The sequence below is a fragment of the Penicillium longicatenatum genome (assembly GCF_028827895.1).
Source record: "Penicillium longicatenatum strain IBT 33135 chromosome Unknown contig_11_segment0_segment0, whole genome shotgun sequence".
NCBI classification, from domain to species: domain Eukaryota; kingdom Fungi; phylum Ascomycota; class Eurotiomycetes; order Eurotiales; family Aspergillaceae; genus Penicillium; species Penicillium longicatenatum.
Window position 1 is genome coordinate 1,855,692 of NW_026643117.1, and position 20,183 is coordinate 1,875,874.

Below are 20,183 nucleotides of genomic sequence, written 5' to 3' on the forward strand. Positions count from 1 at the left end.
GCTAAGGTTCAAGAAGTGTGTTCAGTGGACCAGCCATTGGCATCACCATACCAGCCAGGATCCTTTGGTATAGATATGATAGCAATTAGGTCGAGCCAACATTGGAGAGTCAAACCTAAGAGGGATGCCTCATTCGCCCATAAACAGAATCCCTGGCTTGACTTGCAACGAAATCGAAATTCATGCGCTGAGTCAGCGCAGGTCAGGTGGGGAAAGCTTTTATCTTATCCGCTGTTGCCTGCTGATGTACAAAGAGTGAAATCATCCTGAATCCCATCCTTGCATCTACTTTCGCCCCTATCAAAGGAGTATTCTGGCTGTCTTAGGCAGCAACAATCAACTCATCCCATGATATCTATTCTGTCTCCCCTCTAATATTGCGGATTCTCATGACCGAAGCCTCTTGCCCCAAGTGATATCCCGTACCCTTCCCGTGTTACTTCCCCACTCTCTCGTGAGCTAGATCACACCTTTTCCAATATGTTGAAGCCCTTCCAGATAAAGGATCAGCAAGTGTCCCCACCTTCGAAGCCAGTAGAGCCCTCTGGTATTCGGGAAGTTCAGATCTCAGCCTCTGATTATGATAACATCGCCTCAAATCATCCCCGGGCGAGGTTAACTTACCTAGATGACGATGATGGCGATCAGATTACGGTAGGCCCCACACCAAAGCTTCTCCTCCTGTATCAGGTCCCTAACTCTACTGCTATAGGTTGGGTCTTCTCTCGAGCTTGCCCAGCGCCTAGATGAGCCCCTGGAGATTTGGTCTCGGCATGAGCCTACCCAGCTCCCCCAAGATGAACCAGAGCCGATGCACATATTTGATATTCGTCGGTCAAAGTCGGTGACTGAACTGTGGAAGCGATTTGAGAATCAATCTTCCCCTGATCATAAGATTCCCGAAACAAAAAACGATGCACCGATGATGGCGGAGCCTACAGCAGGTACTTCAGCTAGCGAGAAGCCCACTTTGAATCACCACAGTGCTACTACTGCCCCCGGTGATGACTCTCGGCCTTTGCTCGCAGCATTCGAGGCCGAGTTGGCCAATATTCTTGGCTCAACGGAAGAGCCTGCGGAGAGAGCGCCTCAAGCTGAACCCTCACCTGCCCCTGAGCCCTCGACAAATACCAATTCACAAAGAATGCCTCAGGGAGCTGAGGCTCTTGCGGCACAAATCCTGCACCACTTAACTAACGGGGCCAATATGGTTCAATCTGAGCTAAGGACAAGACTGCCAGAATTGCAGCGTCAAGTTCGTGATGCCCAGAGGCATCTGCCCGAGAACATTGGCGCATCCCTGCAAGCTCTGCTTACCACACTTGAAGTTCACGTGAGAGCCGCTTTTAACAACATACCGGATAACGGACGACAATGGGCAGAAGAAGCCATTCATGCTGGGCGGCCTGTGGCTGAAAATGCCGCTGAAGGCTTTCGAATGATGGCTTCTGAATTTAACGAAGTTGGTCGAACCTTATTTGCAGCCTTTGAGCATGAGTTTGGACGAGCTGCACCTCGGGGGATGAACGACCCATCTGATGGATCAAATACTCCCCCCACTTCTGCCGCCAATGGTGTAAGCAATGCGCCTTCCGCGTCGATTAATTCTCAGGCCACCGAGCCTCATGCCGCGGATTCTAAATCCGAGGAGAAATCCTCTATGGGATATGATCTCGCATCAATGGCAGAACTTGCAACGAGCAGCCAAGCTACGACTTCCGATGCCAGAACTGCTGGTGCATATCAGCCTTTCTACCCTCAACCTCCGTCTTCCTTTCATCGTTACGGTCTTGATTCTGTGCCGAACCTTCAATACTCCTTGCCACGAACTGGGGGATACACCTCGACTTTTTATCCTCCACCCTATTATCCTTCATTCGTACCTCACCATATGCCGCAACCTCGCTCTGTTGACCACCACGCTCATCCTCCCCCTCCCCCTCCAAAAACGCAGCACTCTGACCTTGGCGCAATCTCTCCTTGGTTGGCAGGGGTGAACGGCATACCCCCTATCTCATCCTCAACCCATCGACCTGGTCCCCTACCAGTACCCTCATTAGATCATCATTTGAAAATGGGGGACACTCAAACAGCAGAGCCTGGAAATAAGACCTTATTCATTGGCAATGTCGGGTTCAACGTCACTGAAAGAACCATCCAAGATGTCTTTGCCTCAAAGGGTTTCCTTGTCACAGTGGATCTTCCATTGGATGCTGTGTCAGGCAAACATGCAGGCTTTGGCTACCTGCATTTCCCTTCTATTCACCCTGCCATGGCCGCTATGGATGCCTTGCAGGGTACGCACATTGACGGCCATGCGATCAACCTTGAATTCAGTGACGCTATGCCCATTCAAGGTTTGGTATATGCTCCCAATCAGCACCCCTCTCAACATAAATCAGGTTCAAAGACCCCTGGTTCCGAGGTGGAGCAAAAGCAGAGTAAATCAATTAAGCGGCGAAAATCTGTCTCTTTCCAGGTATCGAATCAGTCTGCCAACGAGCCTATAGGATCTCAGTCTCAAAATGCAGACAAGACTGCCCTCCAGTCGGCGGAAGCGGCGGCGTCATCTCCACTGATTGATCTCTCTATTGACGAGTCTGCCTGTGCTCCGCGGGCTCAGCAACCTTCCATAATGAAGGGGCATTGGCAGCAAGGCAAGTCTAAGGATGAACATGACATCTCTTTTGATTTGAATCCGGAATCAGAGATGAGCCGGTTCCCACCTGTTTCTCAACTGGAAGCTCAACATTTGGCGACCCAGCACCAGCGTCATGCGCCTGGACCTGTTCCCATAACTCTAACTGCCAATAATAATGACAGCATTCCTACATTCACAGGAGATCTTCCCCACCGGTCTCGCACCACTCGAGGCAATCATGATCATGCCGGCCCTGGTCTGCGTCGTGCAAGCACTACCACGTTTACTCCGCTGAGGCAGAGCACTTCTAAACCGCGTGTCCTTGACGAGGCTTTCGGTACCCCTCTGCGACGTCGAGCCAGTGAGAGACAACCACTTCGCACAACTGCCCGTCCCACCAGCGAGTTAGACACGTGGGCTCGACTGGACAGAAGGGAACGCGAGCGGTCCCGACCATCGTCGCAGCACAGTATCCCTGGGAGCTTCCCTGTTGAAGAGGCTTCCCAATCCACTCCGCACGAGGCGAGTGTAAACGACAGGCAAGACGAGGGCATTGAAGATTGTGTTTCTTCTCTAATCGACATGGGGTATGGGAGTGTCGAGGATGGTGGTCGGTCCCGGATGACTATATATGCTGCTGCATCCAATGGCAATCTCTTTGATGCCATTGAAATGATTGAAGAGGAGCGCAAAGCTTATGCACACCAGGGTCGGGGGTGATATTGATCTACGTCTAATTTGCGTTTCCCAAGTTTAGCTCTATGATCATTCTTTTGTTTTCTTATTTCCGGATTTTTCAATATCTCAGTAACAAATTCCCCTCTTTCAAGGCTTATTGTTTGTCAATTTGGATTTAGTCAATCTCACTCAATTAAAGTTACTTTTAAATATCCCTAGGTTCATATAGTTCTTTGAATGCTGTTCACATACTACCTACAAGATGTCCTACCAAGGTGTCCACCGACTAGATATATAGCTCCCGAGATCGCACCTTAAAAATCGTGTTGATTTACACCAAGGCACATTGGCACAAACCGTTGATTAGAAGCTTATGAGGTACTGTTAGGCTGGCTCCCCACCTCAATTTAATATTTATTTTACAATCAAAACGTGACAGAACTTATTTGCTTTGGACTCAAAGTCGTTATCAGAAAGCACTTCAGACGTCGCCGATCGGAGGCGGCAGCTCCCCAGTTTTTCCATTCCGCGCGCAACTTCCGATCACCAACCGCAACGCGCAATACAGCCATGCAATGGCGACGAGCTTTCACCACATCTGTCGCCAGATTTAACCAGAATGCGACAGCCAGATCTCGGGTACTGCGATGTGCCCAGATTCTCCAATCGGGGAAAGATGCACCTTGTAGGTTGGAGAACCAGGAGATCAAGGTGAATGGTTTTATTCGCTCTCTTCGCAAACAGAAGAAGATCGCTTTCGCCGGCGTCTCCGATGGCTCCACCGTCGAATTGGTACAGGCACTCATGAAGCCAGAACTAGCAGCCGAGTAAGCTTGCCCGCCTGTGACGAAGGCTGTGTTCGATCAACTAACTTGAGATTGTCCTCTCTAGTCTATCCACAGGTTCTGCAGTTACAATGACCGGAATATGGAAGGCTTCTCCACCAGGCAAAACACAGACTCATGAGCTGGAAGTGACTGGCGTGGAAATTGCCGGCGCAATGGACCCAGAGGTTGGCAGCTTTCCTTGCGCAGCCCCCACGGAGACGAACTCCTAGACTGATTGTCCACTCTCATTCACAGACATATCCCATCCAAACGAAATACCAAGGTCCCGATTTCTTGCGTCAGATCCCCCATCTGCGCTTGCGAACGCCTTTAAACTCAGTGCTTGCCCGGTTCCGCTCCGAATGTCTATTCCAGCTGGGCAACGTCTTCCATTCCTACCCCAATGGAGGCTTTGCGCAAGTGCAACCGCCGATAATTACATCCTCTGACTGTGAAGGAGCTGGCGAAACATTTACCTTGCTCCCGCGTGGTGCCGCCGCCGATCCCGAGACCGAGCACTTCTTCCGGTCACCCAAGTACCTCACAGTATCGTCTCAACTACATCTCGAAGCCTATGCTGCTGAACTTGGTAACGTCTGGACACTGACGCCAGTGTTCCGGGCGGAGAAGAGTGATACCCCGCGCCATTTAAGTGAATTTTATATGCTGGAAGCGGAAGCCAACTTCATGTCGGATTTGAATGCGCTCACCGGGCAGGTGGAATTCCTGCTCCGTGATTTGACACGCAGGCTGTACGATACCACCGCTGGTCAAGATGTCCTATCTTTCAACCGATCTCCTGATGGGAAAAAGTCCGACCCCGAAGCGGAGGCGAGTCTACGTCAGAGGTGGTCGGCCTTGATGGATGGTCCTACATGGCACCGTGTTACATATGCCAAAGCTATTGAAATGCTCCAGCGGGCCGTCGCTGAAGATAGTGCCTCCTTTGAATACCCTCCCACTTGGGATGGAGGCCTACAGACCGAGCATGAAAAGTATATTGTGGAGGTTTTGTTCCAAGGAACCCCCGTCTTCGTCACAGACTATCCTAAAGCTGTCAAGCCCTTCTATATGGCTCCATCGTGTGGCAATGCGGAGCAGAATAACACACCGGGAGAAACCGTTGCGTGTTTCGATCTGCTGTTCCCGGAGGTCAGTGAGGTCGCTGGTGGCTCTCTTCGTGAGCACCGTCTGCCCAACCTCATCAAGAACATGCGCGAACATGGTCTGATCAAACCCCGAGTGTTTGACCCCGAGGATGTGCCCACGGAGCCATTGTACCCTCACCTCTCCCCGACCGAGGACCTCAGTCACCTCCAGTGGTATGCCGACCTTCGACGGTGGGGCTCAGTACCTCATGGAGGCTTTGGCCTTGGCTTTGATCGGTTCTTGGGCTACTTGTCCGGTGTTTCCAGCGTCCGCGACGTTGTGGCATTCCCACGGTATTTTGGCCGAGCCGACTGCTGAATTGACCTGATAGTGGATCATGTATACTATTTCAGAAATGTACTATAGAGAGATAACCGCAATGTTCAAATTCTTCGACTTGCCATGGATTGCTGCAGGCCCCACCACTTTCTGATTACAGGCCCCTCCGACCCATTAGGCAACATCATATCTACAAAGTCATGCCTAACAATAGATCAAGATCACGTTTCAGCCTTTTGATCTACACAAGCATCATTATTCATATCGGATTCCAGGCCCCATGGCCCCCAACGGAACAGAAGAGCCTTGTAGTTGATTTACCAAAGCTCCAACGCTAAAACTGCCCCCGGATGAACCCGGGGGCTGAAGCGACTTAATCCTCCGGCCGCCCAAATAAGGTAAAGATTGAATCGATTGGGGCGAGACAGGGATGTCAGCACTTTGGGGCCAAAATCAGATCGTGAACGGGAACAGTGGGACTAGTGTAGATACGCGTGTGATCAACAAGGCTCTTGAAACAAGTTACATGAAGTTAATGGTCAGATCAGCGGATATATGCGAGTAAACCAACCAGCGATTAATTAGGGGGCCGAGCAATGGAGAGATAGACCAGGCTAGGGCTGTAGATTGCGGATATGTACGGAATACTAATTGTGCGCTTGTTTAGCTACATCACTAGATGAAATGGCGCAATCACTGTGACTGGACCTACATTGAGTCCGACCACGTGCTGGTCTCATTTCTCTTGTCTCGCATGCGTACTTTAGGTATCCCACTACTGTACGTCTTAGTTGCGCAAGACTTACCGTAGCTAGTTAAGTATAGTCCGTGATGGTAAGTTTTAGCCCCAAACCCACCTGGAACAAGGATTCTGGCCACGGACACTCGGACCGGTTCCAAGCAAGGCCAAGCAATCTAGTGTAGGAGACGCCCGCAGCCAAACATCAGAAAAATGGGGCGCCACCAAAGGCGAGTCCTCGTCTTTTGGACTGCGGATGCGAGCTGAAGGTCGCAGGGAGGACTCCGTCAGCATAAAACGTGGTCCGTGGGTCGCGTTAATTTCGGATTTAACTCTTTGTGTTTTCCCCCTTAAGTCCATTGTGTAAGACATCCATCCGAGGTGATTCTGTGGTTCATTGCGGAGCTCGCTTACAGATGCCGAGGGATTGTGGCCGACTTAACCGCTTGGAAAGTAGGCGTGGATTTTGTCCGGCAGGTCTCGGCATGGGGATCCATTTCCCGGGTAATTATTGGTTGTTATTTATCATACGCATCTCAGATGCCCTAATCCTAAAGCAGAATTGCATCGTTGAGAAGGGGGAGCATACTTTAATATTTATGCGTGCGTGTACAGCCTCACAGGATCGGAATGCCGCCTAGGAGTCAAGAGGAATCCAAACAGGGTACATTGTCCTTAATCTAAAAGACTTTCGTAGAGCATCGACCCCCATGCCAATCAGGCGGCCAGGATCGGCAGACCAAGGGGACCCAACCTTACCGGGGTTAAGCATAAGCAGAAGATGTTCGGGCTTTGTCCGCCTGAAAACGAGTCATGCACCGGGATCCTTGACGTATCACATTACCCATGCGCTATTAATATTTCTTCCTTTTTTTCCTACGTAACACTTCTCCCTAGCAGCCCCAGTCGTAATCTCTTCGTATTCGGCTGAATAAACTCCCCGATAAAGTCAAAAAGAGAAACCGTGCGCCACATGGTTTATGTTGGATTCATGTGTAAGACACCGGTCGGCTCATACCGGTCGGCTCATAGCGCCCGTTTGGGCATTCTGAGGTTGAGAAAACATAAAGTGTGAGACTAGCGATGAAACGAGAAGAGGCCCTCCACTTTTCTCTTTCCCTTCCCATGGTTCTGGAGAGCGAAACTGGCTTTTAGGCTTGCGGATGACAGTTGCCACCCCAAATTGTGGAGGGTCTAGAGGGGGGGCGTTGACCCTTTTTCTTGACTTGGCAAAGGGAGGGGAATCGCCTTCTTGATAGAGGTATTCGCGAGGCCTTGATTTCGGAAGGGGAAAGCGAAGGAGAAAGAAGGGGTATTTTCTGATTTATCATCACCTAGAAGGCAACCAGACCTCAGGTGCACATACAGTAGGCGGCGACCAGGCTTGGACCTTATTGGGAATAAACGTACAGTGATCTGCGCTCGAACGGGAGAGGAGTCGACTATGTGGAAGCTGAACAACAAAAGTTTATTGCTTTTTCTCTGACTTCTTGCCTCTATTCTGTAGGCTTTGTGTAAAACAAGAAATAAAATAAAATAAAATAAAATAGAAAGACTATGAGACAATCCAACGCATTCCTCAATCATGCTCCAAATCATAGACCTTAATTATGTTAGTGGAGATAAGCTCGTGCGACGTTTCACGGAATCAAATCTTGGCAACCTTTATTTCCAGGGTTGCAACCATGCGTGACAATACAGTACGCGTCGCAACCATATCTTAAGTAAAGTTGATCTTGAGTAATGCTCTAGGGTGCGGACCCATGCAAGGGTACGTCATCGCCCCAGGGGGGTAAAATACAGTAAGATCATCTGCTTTTTAGGCAATCGCAATATTACCCATCCTGGTCTCCAGCCACGTTAGATGATCCACGAGTCGGAGATTATCAAGGTGCAGGTAATAACAATAAAACAATAACCCATGGCTGAACAAAGAAAAAAAAAAAAAAAAAAAAGGCTCGGGCACCAACAAAATCTTGCGAAAACAATATATTTCCTGTGTTGCCTAAATGCATATCACATCGGAAAACAAGACTTCGTAAGATATGCACGTACGCGCCCTATGATAAAAAGCCATATGGAACAGAACTCATGAACCACGGTCGGCAAACTTGTCGGGTTGGCCCGCAAGGGCCTAGTTACGAGCGATATGCTTAGCGAGCAGTGGAGTCGATCCACCTGGGAAAAGGAGTGTTTTTTCTCGGATGATCGGATAGAGCTGAAATTCTATTCTGCATTCATTTTTCACCTATTAATGTTGTTTTCCGACCTGATTTTGCTGACATTGACAGATAACTTAGTATGAAACTACTCCGTACTTGGCCTACATAGCAAGCTCCAGCCTTGCGGTAGAACCTCGGGCCCCAAAAATAATCCTCCAGGAATACCTGCGACACACTATCCGGATTCAGTAAAAGCCGCGGGAAGGACGGATGTACAGAGCGGAATTCGGGCGATCATCAAGGGGCCTGCGCACAGAGCTCGACAGATCTCGCACATGGTACATCAAGTAAGGGTGTAACATGTGGTTCTAAGCTGATAGCAGGAATTGTAATTATCTACGTGATACATGTTTATTATCATTATTATTGTTTGATGTTTTTTATGTTTTTGACAAAATGTGGGATTTATCTCGTTCCGCGTGAACGCGATCGGATCGGCTTGGACCCTGAGCAGCCGATAAAAGGTTATGTTTAATTAACGGTTGACCCGTGTACCGTATACTAGTTTATTACAGTTTTGATTGTTTTCACATTGAATGTTTAATAAATGATAATCTCGGCTGCATATGCCTCGTCCTATTTACATTCATATCAGCTACATTTCCTTGAAAATCTCTCCCCGAGCTTTCTTTTTGCAAAGTAGTACGACATCACCTCCCACCCACCAGGTTGACGGAAGTTCACGGTGATGTCAAATTGCGGCGCCATGTGAGACATCCAATGCAGGCCATGGGTTAACACGCCCTAGGATGCGATCGGGGTCATCTCCGGGGGACGAATCCGAACACATGGACCTCTACGATAAAGCTATTTCGTGTTGAACGCGAACATAATCAGCTCGGCTCGTTCAGCCTCCGAAGCCTATTAGAGTGATTTGAGTTGTGCAACCGGTCTCCGTTGGCGATACGCTTTAACTGGACCTCTAGGACCGGCCCGTGCGCAAGCTTCGGAAACACCAGGCGAGCTTTGCGAGATAATTAATTAAAAGCCCTTCCGCTGACAATCTAGCGCTTTGCAGTGCCTGGGCGCTTCGGCTACCCGACTCCACTATTGGTTACAGCCTTTTTCATTTTCATTTTCAATTTTTTTTTTTTTGTCTTTTTTCTTCTATTTACCTTTCCAGGACTATGGTATGTATCAAGCTTAGCCACATGCAAGGTGGTCGATAGGGCTTGGTGGGTTCCATGGAAGATCGCGGATAAAACAAATCCCAACACGAACTGACCTCGGAATTATCATGGCATTTAACCTTATCAATCCAATGCAAGTCGCTACGAGGTCTCGACTTCGGAATTGGGGTTACGAAACAAAGTTAAGTCGTGTGTACTTCCCAAGCACGTTAGCTTCGAGGCCCCACGAGCCATTATTACATTGCCGATGTGATGATCGTTCCTAAGCACGAAGATCCATTACGTGGCATCTTTTATCTTTTTGTACATCCCACGGAGTGATCCGACATGGATATCCTAGGCAGAAAAGATATTTGAATATGTCACGATTTTATGTGCATTATTCCTTGACTCAAGCCTTTTAATAGTTAAAATCCAAACCGCGGCCGCGTCACGTTGATACGAGTACGAGTCACGAGGTACTAGTGGCCACTGTGGCTTTTTCCTTTTTCCTTTTTTTTTTTTTTTTTCATCTCCCCGACTCCCGATATGCTTCTTTAGGTAAAGTGCATTTCTGGCCGTTTAAGTTCCAGGAGGCTGATGCTGATGCCGATACACCCGCACAAGTTGCATTAGTGACATTAATCTGGAATCGGTGGGGGGGGGGGGGGGATTAACCTTGGAAGGGAGTTTCCTTGGTCGCGTCCGTGCTAAATGCCAATAGGCAAGTGGATTAGGCCTTGATTTGCCTCATTCTTGTCACCCTGATCCGTACCTTGACGAATCTCTTGAATATCGCTCTTCTCCGAGCCATTGGAACCGTGGTGACGAGAGTCGGCGTTCGTCAATACAAAGTCCGAGCTCCGTGTAATGCCAAGACCCGGACCCAACCCAAGCCGGAATCACAGAAAAAATAAAGGTGAAGGGTATCGCCCCACTGGCAGAAAATGCATAATTCCAACGCAATATCGAAGTAATCCAGTGTTGCCTAACCCGGGATAGTCCAAATGCCAAGCATCGAAGAATCAGAAGCTGAAAATGGACCGGGGTGGATCCGGTCTCTCTAAGCGAGCATAAAGTTCAGCGGCCTCGTGTCGGATTAAGCTTAAGCTTCAGTGAGCGCGCACTAACCACTTTTTCTTTTTCTTTTTTTCTCTCCCTTCGCGATCAGAGCGCCACCTTAAGAATGCATCTGACACAGATCATTTCCCTGTCGTACGTACGTGGCCAGTCACATTGACTGTAATTTTAATTTTCCTTTTCCCTTTCATCCTTTTCCGTCTTCTATTTTTTTTTTTTTTGCCTTTTTTTAAAATACAACTTTTTCTTTAATTTTATGTTTCGCCGTTTCCCTTTTTTGATTTTTATGATTAAGATTAATATTGTAACTTTGGGTTCAATCATTTTAATGGCTTGTGCTCATCACACCTGGAATGGGGCTGCCTTGCAAAGGGGTGAAGCCAAGGCTCAGAATTAACCTTACTGGGTCTTTGCCCCCCACTTAATCCATCCTTGTCAAGCCACCGTAAGCTTAGCCAAGGCCTAAGCCAAGGCCTTTCCAAGAGCTTCCAAGAACAGTATTGGAATGACGAATCAAAACACTTGTTCTCTTTGGATAGCAAAAAAAGGGCTTGGATAATACATCTGTCGGGGGCCACGGCCCCCGATGAACCGACCTTGGGACAGGTTAGACAAGTCTACATACGGAATTAGTGAAGGGAGCGAAGGTCTGACGCAGATACCAGGCTGCATGATAATCGGATTTCTTAATCTTTGATTCTCCATATACTCCGTGCTCCGTAATGCCACAAAGCCCGTATAGTCAACCATGTGCCACACCAGCCACAACTAAACACAACCTTTGAGCTCATTTTGGAATTCCCTGATAACCAAGGTTCCCATGCATAAGCAATGCCGATAAAGTGTTGATTTCAAATCAGATATTTTCGTTTCCTTGTTTCTTTTTCCTCTGCCTATCACATCTTGGATCGTCATTTGCTCCATCTTTCAACCTTAGTTGCCTGTCTCCACCCAACTCTGTTTTCCCAGGCTATTGTATTACACGGAAATGGATTTTCGCCCGGATTAATTCTGGATTTAATTTTAATTGAATTTTCTGATTATTTGGTGGTTCCATAAAATCTGGGTTGATAGTAATACCGGTAATCTGTATACTCGGGCTTTCTGAGTTTTTCTGGGTCTCTGACCTGTCCGGTTCCCTTATTTTTAACCTTCTTTTGATGAGTCCCTATTGTTCCCCTTTTAACCAGGATAGTCCCCTGTTTCAGTTATCCCTATGGATTTTCATGTTTCTCCAATTTTCCACTTTTTCCCTTTCTTCCCTGGATTTCCTTCTCATTTTTCAAAACTATTAACTCTGAGACAAGTATAGAGGGGCCTAAGCCCACTCCTTCCAAACCTTGTGGGGTCCAAAGTGAGTCTACCCCCACTCCGTTTCTTTGAGCCTTTTTTTCGTCCCCCTTGTGTTCCTGTCGGCATTCTGTACTCTTCCCTACCCACTGCCCCACACCCAATCTCTGCAGGTTGGCGTGCAGTCTTTTTTCCCTTTTGGGGTTCCAAATTCAAAGAAATTCTTATTTAAAAGAAAAAAAAAAAAGGTTTTACCAAATTACAAACCCACTAACCCTGTTAGGTGACGTAAAAAAGCTCGGCCTTTACCCACCTAGAACGCCGGTCTTAATCCACTACTCAGCCTACCCCATACCCGATCATCACTGACTCGGATCCTGGTTCTTCTTATATACTCGCTCCTCTCCACTGAAACTCTACTGCTACTCTTACTCTTTCCCTTTCCTCCCCCCCTCCCCCCCACCTACTTCACTCCAGATCGGGGATATTAAAGAAAGGACCCAGAGAATCTAAATCATATTTGGTCTGTTTGCTCCACTTCGCCTAAGAAGATTAAAAGCAAAAGATCAAACCCAACTTGGTGTCGCGTCTTGTCGTCTACCTGCTCTTACCATTTCATCTCAACAGTCGAATCACCCTGGCCGTGAAGGTTACTAACCCATCTGGGTCGTCGGTTGACTTAAGAGGCTGGATGGAGACTTACTACGGACACGTCCGCACACCGGCGGACGCCATCATCTTGTTTGAGGCCTGTCGCATTGGTCTGCTGCCACGAGTACAAAGGCGTCTTTCTGAGAAGGAACGACAGTCAATCAGATCGGGATCAGTATTCGTCTGGGATGAGCGAGAAGCGGGCATGCGCCGATGGACAGACGGCAAATCATGGAGCGCCAGCCGAGTGTCCGGCAGCTTTCTGACATATCGGGAGATGGAAGGCAAGCGGGGTGGTGGCAGCGTCTCACAAGGCTCCATGCCTAGAACGGGCAAGACACCGGACAGTAGAGGAAGCGACGAGGAGCGAGGTGACGGCACCGACGAGGGTCCTGATGGATACCGGTACAAGCCCGATGGATTGATGAAACAGTCATTCAGTATCACAACTTCCACTGGCCAGCACCTTCACCTGATCAGCTACTACGCTCGCGCTCACTCATCTGCCATGTCTCTTCAACAACCCACCACGGATCCCGCCCTGCGTCATGTTCGACCCCAGAAGGGCCTGTATCCGGAGTCAACGGTGAACGATCAACAGAACCTTCCGGTGGTCACTCGTGGACCCATGCCTGGAGCTGCTTACCCCATCACTCCTCACCCCATCGGCCCGTATCCTCGTGCAACCCACGCACCTTCGTATCAACAACCCTCGTATGCATGGCCTCCAACACCCTTGGCCACACCACCAACAGTATCCGTTCATTACGGTCCGGGCTATCCCCAACTCGTCCCTGGCGCCAATGGTCCCCCACCATATGGCCACCCGCATCAAGCCGCCCCTCACCCAGCCCACGGCCATGCACTCCCCCCCGCCTCCCCATGGCGCACCGGTGTACGATCGTCCACCTCACCCCGAATCAACCCTTCCGCCGGGTCCCCCACCAGGTTACCCTGGTCGATCACCTCGCACAATGCACGAGCCTCTCCAACAAGGAAGCCCCCGAGGTTACGGGCAGCCCATGGCCGATCCCCGTCTCGCCTCGCCCCGCGTCGCTCCCGCACCTGGCGCTCCACAGCCCAACGGTATCGCGCAAAGCCCGCACATGCTGAAGCAACAACTCGGTCCCATCGGTACTCCCCCCAAACCCGCTGAGCCGGTCGGTCCCCCGGGTACCGTTCCTAGTATTGGAACCCTCATGGCTAGTGCATCTCTGGCCCCGATCTCCTCAACCGGCCCTCCCGTAGGCCCGGGTAGTCCCAACCCTGCTCGCCCCGGTGCGGTAGGCGAAGGACCCCGAGATATTCCCAATGAGAAGATTGGATTTGGAGGAGAAGACATGCGGGCTTTGCGTCAGCTGGACCGCGTGTTCATCGCGTAATGGCCAAAGTCCTTTCGCAACTCAAAATTCTCAGACTGTTTCCCCAGTCTCTTTCTCGTCGTTTTCTGCTGCGCTGTCGGTCTTATTTATATTCAGGGAGCTACGGAGTTCTTTTTCATGTGATATCCATTATGTTTGTGGTTTTTCTTTAGCATTGCATGGGTCGGGGGCTGCATTTGTTTTATCCACATGTATGATCAGGTTATGGGCTATGGGTCATGGACCTTCTATCACATCATTTATGCATTGGGATCGGTCTACACGGATGGGATACCTAGCATTCGGGTTTCGTCAATGAACTTGAAGTCAAGAAAATTTGAATCGCCGTAGAAGACTACATATACCTTTGAACCACCTTTATGACTTCTCCCTTTTACCCGGGAAATCCTGAGTAAATGTAGTCGCGGTCGAACGGGAACTCCTCACCACTTTCTAGATCCCTTATCCAATGGCAGACCTAGCCTCCTGTCTCCCCTTGGCACTCGAACGAAGTATCTTCGTCCATCAGAATGGACAAGTGTTCATGTTTTAGGTGGACATGATACAATTCGTCCGGAATATGTTCTTGGTCGGAAATACGGTCTAGGGTTTTTGAAAGCTGGCTGCGGTCCAATTCCTTGAGGGGAACATTGGCATACATTGTTTAATGTTAAACAATGTGCGTTAAGGATGAGTATAGATGCTGGTACATTTGATGCTAGGACCTCTGCAAACCCCTTTCAGAAGTGTCTTGCTTGATGGCGTTGAGATGATAGGTAGAGACGATTGCAAGCGGTGACTGATGTGCGAGCTATTGCCTAGACTGATCCCCTAGTTTATGGATGAGGATAGCCTCTGTAGAAAATGGAGAAGCCTTAAAGTCTGGAATTGAAGTAGTTTTCCGATACATTGACGTAAGACATCAGACGGGAATTGATTTCACGATCCTCGTAATCGTGGATGTGTTGGTCAATGTCCTCGTTGAAATGTAGTGGAATCTTGGTGAAGAAGTTTACTGGACGGATGAGATTATTATCAGCATTTGAAACTGGTTTTCCTTCTCTATCCCGTACATATTATATTCTTGAGATACCTGTCTAAATGATAGACATTGCTCGGATAACAGAGAATGTGTGGAAGTATTATCGTTCGTGGTCATCGTGTCCTGTCCCCGTGAATTTCATTTGCTGTCAAGGGAGTGACCTATAGTGAGTTTTCCTGCACTGTTCTTAGAACTTTCATAAATTGATACCTCTTACCTTCGAAGGGCATGACGGCATTGGTTCATCATCCAGGCGATTTCAGCATATGTGTGGCAGGTGAGCTAACCAGAGTGTCACAGATATTGCTTCTTTTGATGAAGGAAAGCACTGGGTATTCAAAAGTTCACTCACGGGTGATATCTGAATTAAGCTTGGTCCCGCTTTGTTCTGTTTTGCAAGGGTTATGATGGATGGTTTCGGACTTTCGTAGATGAAAGTATATGTCATAGAGTCCTCGATACTCACAGGCTGTTCCAGCGAGGAAAAGCCTGATCATAGATATTGGGAGCTGCTAGCCCTTTTGCAGTGAGACATTAGGCTGATTCAATCCACCGGACATTCCTGGGCAAACAGCTCTGCCCTCGAGTAGTACATGAATGATTTCCTTACATATTGTGTGCTTTCAAATGCGATAGAAATCCTTGATGGTGTTGAAAAAAGACTTTTCGTTGGAGTATGTCCTCTTGTGAAGGAATAGCCTGTTTCCGGACTCGACTACCGGAAATGACCTCCTGAAGAACGTCTGGATGATATGGAGCAGCGTTCGAGCTACCAAGACTTGGACGATGAGTTCCTCTCGGAGATGTCACTCGTTTGATGAATGATTGTCAACACTTCATTTCTTCGTTTAATGATGACCTGGTCAATTCAAATCTGCTTGCTTTTAAAGTAGTCTCGTGGTCGCAGTTGAACTGGTCAGTCATACCGTAGGATCTGGTAACATAAAATCAGCTTTCTGTCCCGAGATGCTCCTGGAAGTTGGCTCGAATATATTCCTTTGTGAATCAAGATGACATCTTTCACTGTGGATTTTCATCCGCATGAGTGTGATACTATGAATCCAGAGAATCCTTTCATATCAGTCTCAATGCGAATTTTGCGGAATCCGTTGGACTAGGTCTTTGGCAAGATCGATGGGTCAGCAACCCACCTTGCGAGCTCTCTTCCTCCCTCTCCTCTGTTTTTCTTCTACTGTAAGCCTGACCCTTTCTCGCTGTATGCAGGCTTCAGCTTCTTTCGCCTTTCTGCAGGCAAGCAGACCCTGCCACTGGGAAATGTGAATACTTGGGTCAACTCCAAGCTGACAAAGAAAAGAGGTGAGTATCCCAGGCCGGTGTCTCTGAATTGCCGGGGTCAAAGTGGCCAGGCCATGTCCCATTTGATCTTGCTTTCAACCTGGCAGACCGGATATCGAGAACAGGTGAGCCTACTTCTCAATGCCATATGCATCCGACTCTTTGCTTCTCCAACAATACCAAATGTCTTAGCCAAATGCCGTTTTCTACTGATCATCCAGCCCAATCGCTGTCTCTGTGATATGTTTCGTCATGATGAGAATCGGATGGATTAGAAGTAAATAAATGGTGCTGCATCCTCTCATTCGACCGGGTGGATTCTGCATATGCAAGTACATGTCATCTGAATCTTCAGGTTTTCGTCGCTGTTGGCTGCCTTGCTCTTTGAACCCCGGGGGCCATCCCGCAAGTGGACTGTAAGGGATGAAGGAAAGGGCCGAGTCGATCAAGTTAAGATATAACCTGGCCCTCACATGAACTACTTTAACCTATTTTTATGACCCGTTACATGAATTTGCGAGAGACCAAGTCACCTCCGTGGTTGCACCAGTGTCGGAGAAAACTCCGTCCCAGCTCATCACACTTGGCCGGCATCCTGGGGCCACGAATCGCAGCGCTAAGTATGCAGCCACCGATCCTGATTAAGGATCTGGCGGAGCGATCGCCTATGTGTTCCTATCCAATACTTCAAGGCCTAGAAACATGGTAGAACCGATTCTAGCCCCTCCACGATTGCCGCGTCAGCGTCCAGAAGAACTGGAGAGCTCGAGATGTGGCTCCTATTGGGGCGCTACCACGGACCATGAGTGTGCCCCGGCGGCTGTGGAGTCGTACGACAGTCTACAGAGGTTCAGCTCACATTGAGAACAAGAATTGATTGATCTAACAAACCTTGTTCGGGCCAATGCGATGAAGAAAAGCGCACCGCGGAGATAGAACAAACATCATTCTTGGTCCCGCCGCACTATTGAACTGACAGTTTGCACCTATGGACTGAAGACGATTGGAACAATGAGTGCTTGGACAACGCATTCCTTTTCCCAAAAGCAATGAGAACTATACCCAATCGTTCCTGCGCACGTTCAATTAGTGCTAACTAGATCAAATGGAACTTGAGGGTATGCCGAATCCGGATCCATTGAAATAGATTCTACAGTTCCTTTCAAATACTCTGTACTGCTTAGAACACATTCATTTAGGGTCCTGGACTCGTATACTGTAGTCATAGCAGAGATCGGTAAGACCGGGATCAAACAACCCCCTCGTCCCCCTCTCGCCACGCGCTATCTATGCGATCCGGTGCGCTAGTACTCTCAGTCCAATTTTCTCACCGGGTAAACCATGATCGCTCTTGATGTCCGGATCGTGCCTAGTGTCGGCCTTCGAAAATGGCGCAAACGGGAGGCATGCGACCTAGAATAGGGCCACCTGGCCCCTCCCCCACGATGTGCAGCATATTTCTTTTAACCGACAGTCCAAGCTGCGGGAGTCCGATCGGAAGGTGCCGATGGGGCTGTCTAGTGGGTAAGCGGAAGCCTAACCAGCGGTAAACCTGAATTGATCGCCTTTTTCTCTCGGAATGGAATTTTTGAGGATTGGATTGAGCTCAGTGGACATCTCCATAGCCCTGAAATGCTAAGTTCTTCCGCGGGCTCATCATGACAATTGTCTGGCTTGTTATTGGGCCGTTCGGACTTGGTCCGTGGACAGAAAGTATTGAGCGATGTCGGGATGAGCATCGCCATGGCGATGAGTCTTTTGCCCTTTGAAATCTCAGTCCTGACCTTTGGCGCTATTATCATTAGGTGCTCGGCGTTAGCCGGGTGGAAAAGTTGAGCCAAGCATGGATATGCTACCCGTTATGTCATGCAATTCAAGCATTCAAGCGAGTTCCTCAGGTTGTTTTACTTTTAAATTTAGTGCAAGTACTGTCGATCTGGGATGTTTGAGGTTTTTACTCGGGAGAGCCAACCGGTGATGAACAGATGGTGCTTATGCGGCGGAAGGTTGGTATAATGCGAACTATTATAGGTGGCTTGCTTGCGATGTCCTTGGGCGTCAAGCCTCCTTTCCCGCGTTGCGCCCAAGAATTCAAAGAATGGAATCCTCGGGGGCCGTTCTAGCCCGTCAGGACCCACACGGTGGAACAATGAGTGAATCTCGCTTGAATGGGCGGCTTATTGGCTGGTGGGAGACGGTCAAAGATCTCAGCCTCTGCATCTTCCGCCAATCCAGTGCATGATCATCTTCTCGGCAAACCTACTCGACTCGTACACGAGGTCATGTGGATCTTTTTGGAATCCGCACGAAGCGCTACATTGACAAAGAAGAGAATGAGCTTAGTTGCATTGTAATTACAGGGGTCATTAGATTGTTTAGATCTCCACATTACGGAGGCCCACTGTTATAACATCATCAGTTTCCGCACTGTCCGGTTCCCAAGCAAAATGGGGTTTGAGCGGGACCAACCTTCATTTGAGACCCGCCGGTCACCCGTGGTTGCGAATGCGACTCTACATCCCTGGCTTCATGTGTCATATTAATGCAACATGTCTTGGGGGGTAATAGGTTATAGTCGAGTCCTAGTTGAAAGAAATTATTTTTCTTTTTGCTTTTTTCTTCTTTTCTTCCCTTAATGAACAAAAGCAAAAAAAAAAAAAAAGAACCTGGAGACTGGGGAATAGAAAAATCTGCGACCCCCCCTCCGCGCCACCGATTGGCTCTTCCTCTCGTCCTAGCGTCAGATCACGGTTTTCTTTGCAGGGCGATCCTCTCGGAACAGAAATTGCCTTAATTTGGCCCAGCTCCAGTCGATTGCACAAGTCGTTTGACCAAGTGGGGAGGGCCCGCGAATTCCGGTACCTGGGCAAGTCTAACAAGGCAACTAGCAAGGATCGGCCTGAAACGCGGATTTCCCCTCTGAGCCAGCCCTTCTCAGCTGATGCATAAGTAAGTTTAAATGGTTAAAAGGGCCGACTGGTCCGAAGTTTCTCCTACGGTCATACGAGGGAAAGTCAGAGGGGCCTATGACATTGCCCTGTTCGTCCGCCGACAGGGACTTAGACCTTGTGCTGCAAGTGCTATACTCGGATTAGGCAAAGAGAATCCACTTGCCACATTCCCACCCCCTTGGGTCTAGTCACAAGCACTGAACTATTACCCACTACTTCGTATGTCCCATGGAACCGGGAATGGGCCTCTATAGCAGAGCTGTCAGAAAAGAAAAGTAAAAAAAGACCAAGAAAACATAAATTCCAATTATTTCGATAGAGCAATCAATAGCAGAGACCTCCGTAGGTCCACGGTACTGCCTTGCTGACAGGACATGGTGAGACATCGACCAGAGCCTGGTCGATTCCCGGCGGATGTCTGTGCTGGTCCATCCAGAAGATCTGGCCCACTTCGTACTTTACCCCAGATTGTTGTTACAGGGGGGGGGGGGGAATTGCGTAACGAGTTCTAATGTCGGCCGATCCTGTACCTTGAAAAAGCAAAAGAAGAAAAAGGAAACGCCCCAAAGCAGCCAGAAAAGTAAGAAAAGCAAAAAAAGCCCTGCGTTTAGGCCCGACCAACTCCGTGGAGATTGGGATTGTCCCCAAGATCATGTAGCTAAGCCAACGGGGAGTTCGTGAAACCGGGCTGACCCTGATTGCTCATGGGATGTTTCCATTTTGAATTTTGGATTTTTCATGCATTTTCCATTCTGCATTTGGCATTTCCCTTCGTTTTTCTTCGACCCCTTGGCCCCCAGTGCGGCTGTGTTGGCTCGTCTAGTAGCCTCCATCGGTTAATGTGGGGAATGTCAATGCTTTTTGCTTT

At 48.8% G+C, this 20,183-nt stretch overlaps 3 protein-coding genes across 3 annotated transcripts; all 3 read left to right on the top strand.

Moving 5' to 3' along the window:
- Positions 1-480: 480 nt before the first annotated feature.
- N7484_000700 (RNA recognition motif domain-containing protein) lies at positions 481-3,361 on the top strand (the record flags this gene model as incomplete). Its single annotated transcript, XM_057111121.1, has 2 exons — positions 481-654; positions 713-3,361. 2 exons carry the CDS (start codon positions 481-483, stop codon positions 3,359-3,361), a joined length of 2,823 nt encoding a protein of 940 aa, XP_056978347.1.
- Positions 3,362-3,889: 528 nt separating this feature from the next.
- Positions 3,890-5,613, top strand: N7484_000701 (asparagine--tRNA ligase SLM5; the record flags this gene model as incomplete). The annotated part of the gene is made up of 3 exons (XM_057111122.1): positions 3,890-4,146; positions 4,211-4,331; positions 4,402-5,613. 3 exons carry the CDS (start codon positions 3,890-3,892, stop codon positions 5,611-5,613), a joined length of 1,590 nt encoding a protein of 529 aa, XP_056978348.1.
- A 7,092-nt stretch (positions 5,614-12,705) lies between these two features.
- Positions 12,706-14,047, top strand: N7484_000702 (camp independent regulatory protein; the record flags this gene model as incomplete). Its single annotated transcript, XM_057111123.1, has 2 exons — positions 12,706-13,558; positions 13,614-14,047. 2 exons carry the CDS (start codon positions 12,706-12,708, stop codon positions 14,045-14,047), a joined length of 1,287 nt encoding a protein of 428 aa, XP_056978349.1.
- Between the last annotated feature and the right edge of the window lie 6,136 nt (positions 14,048-20,183).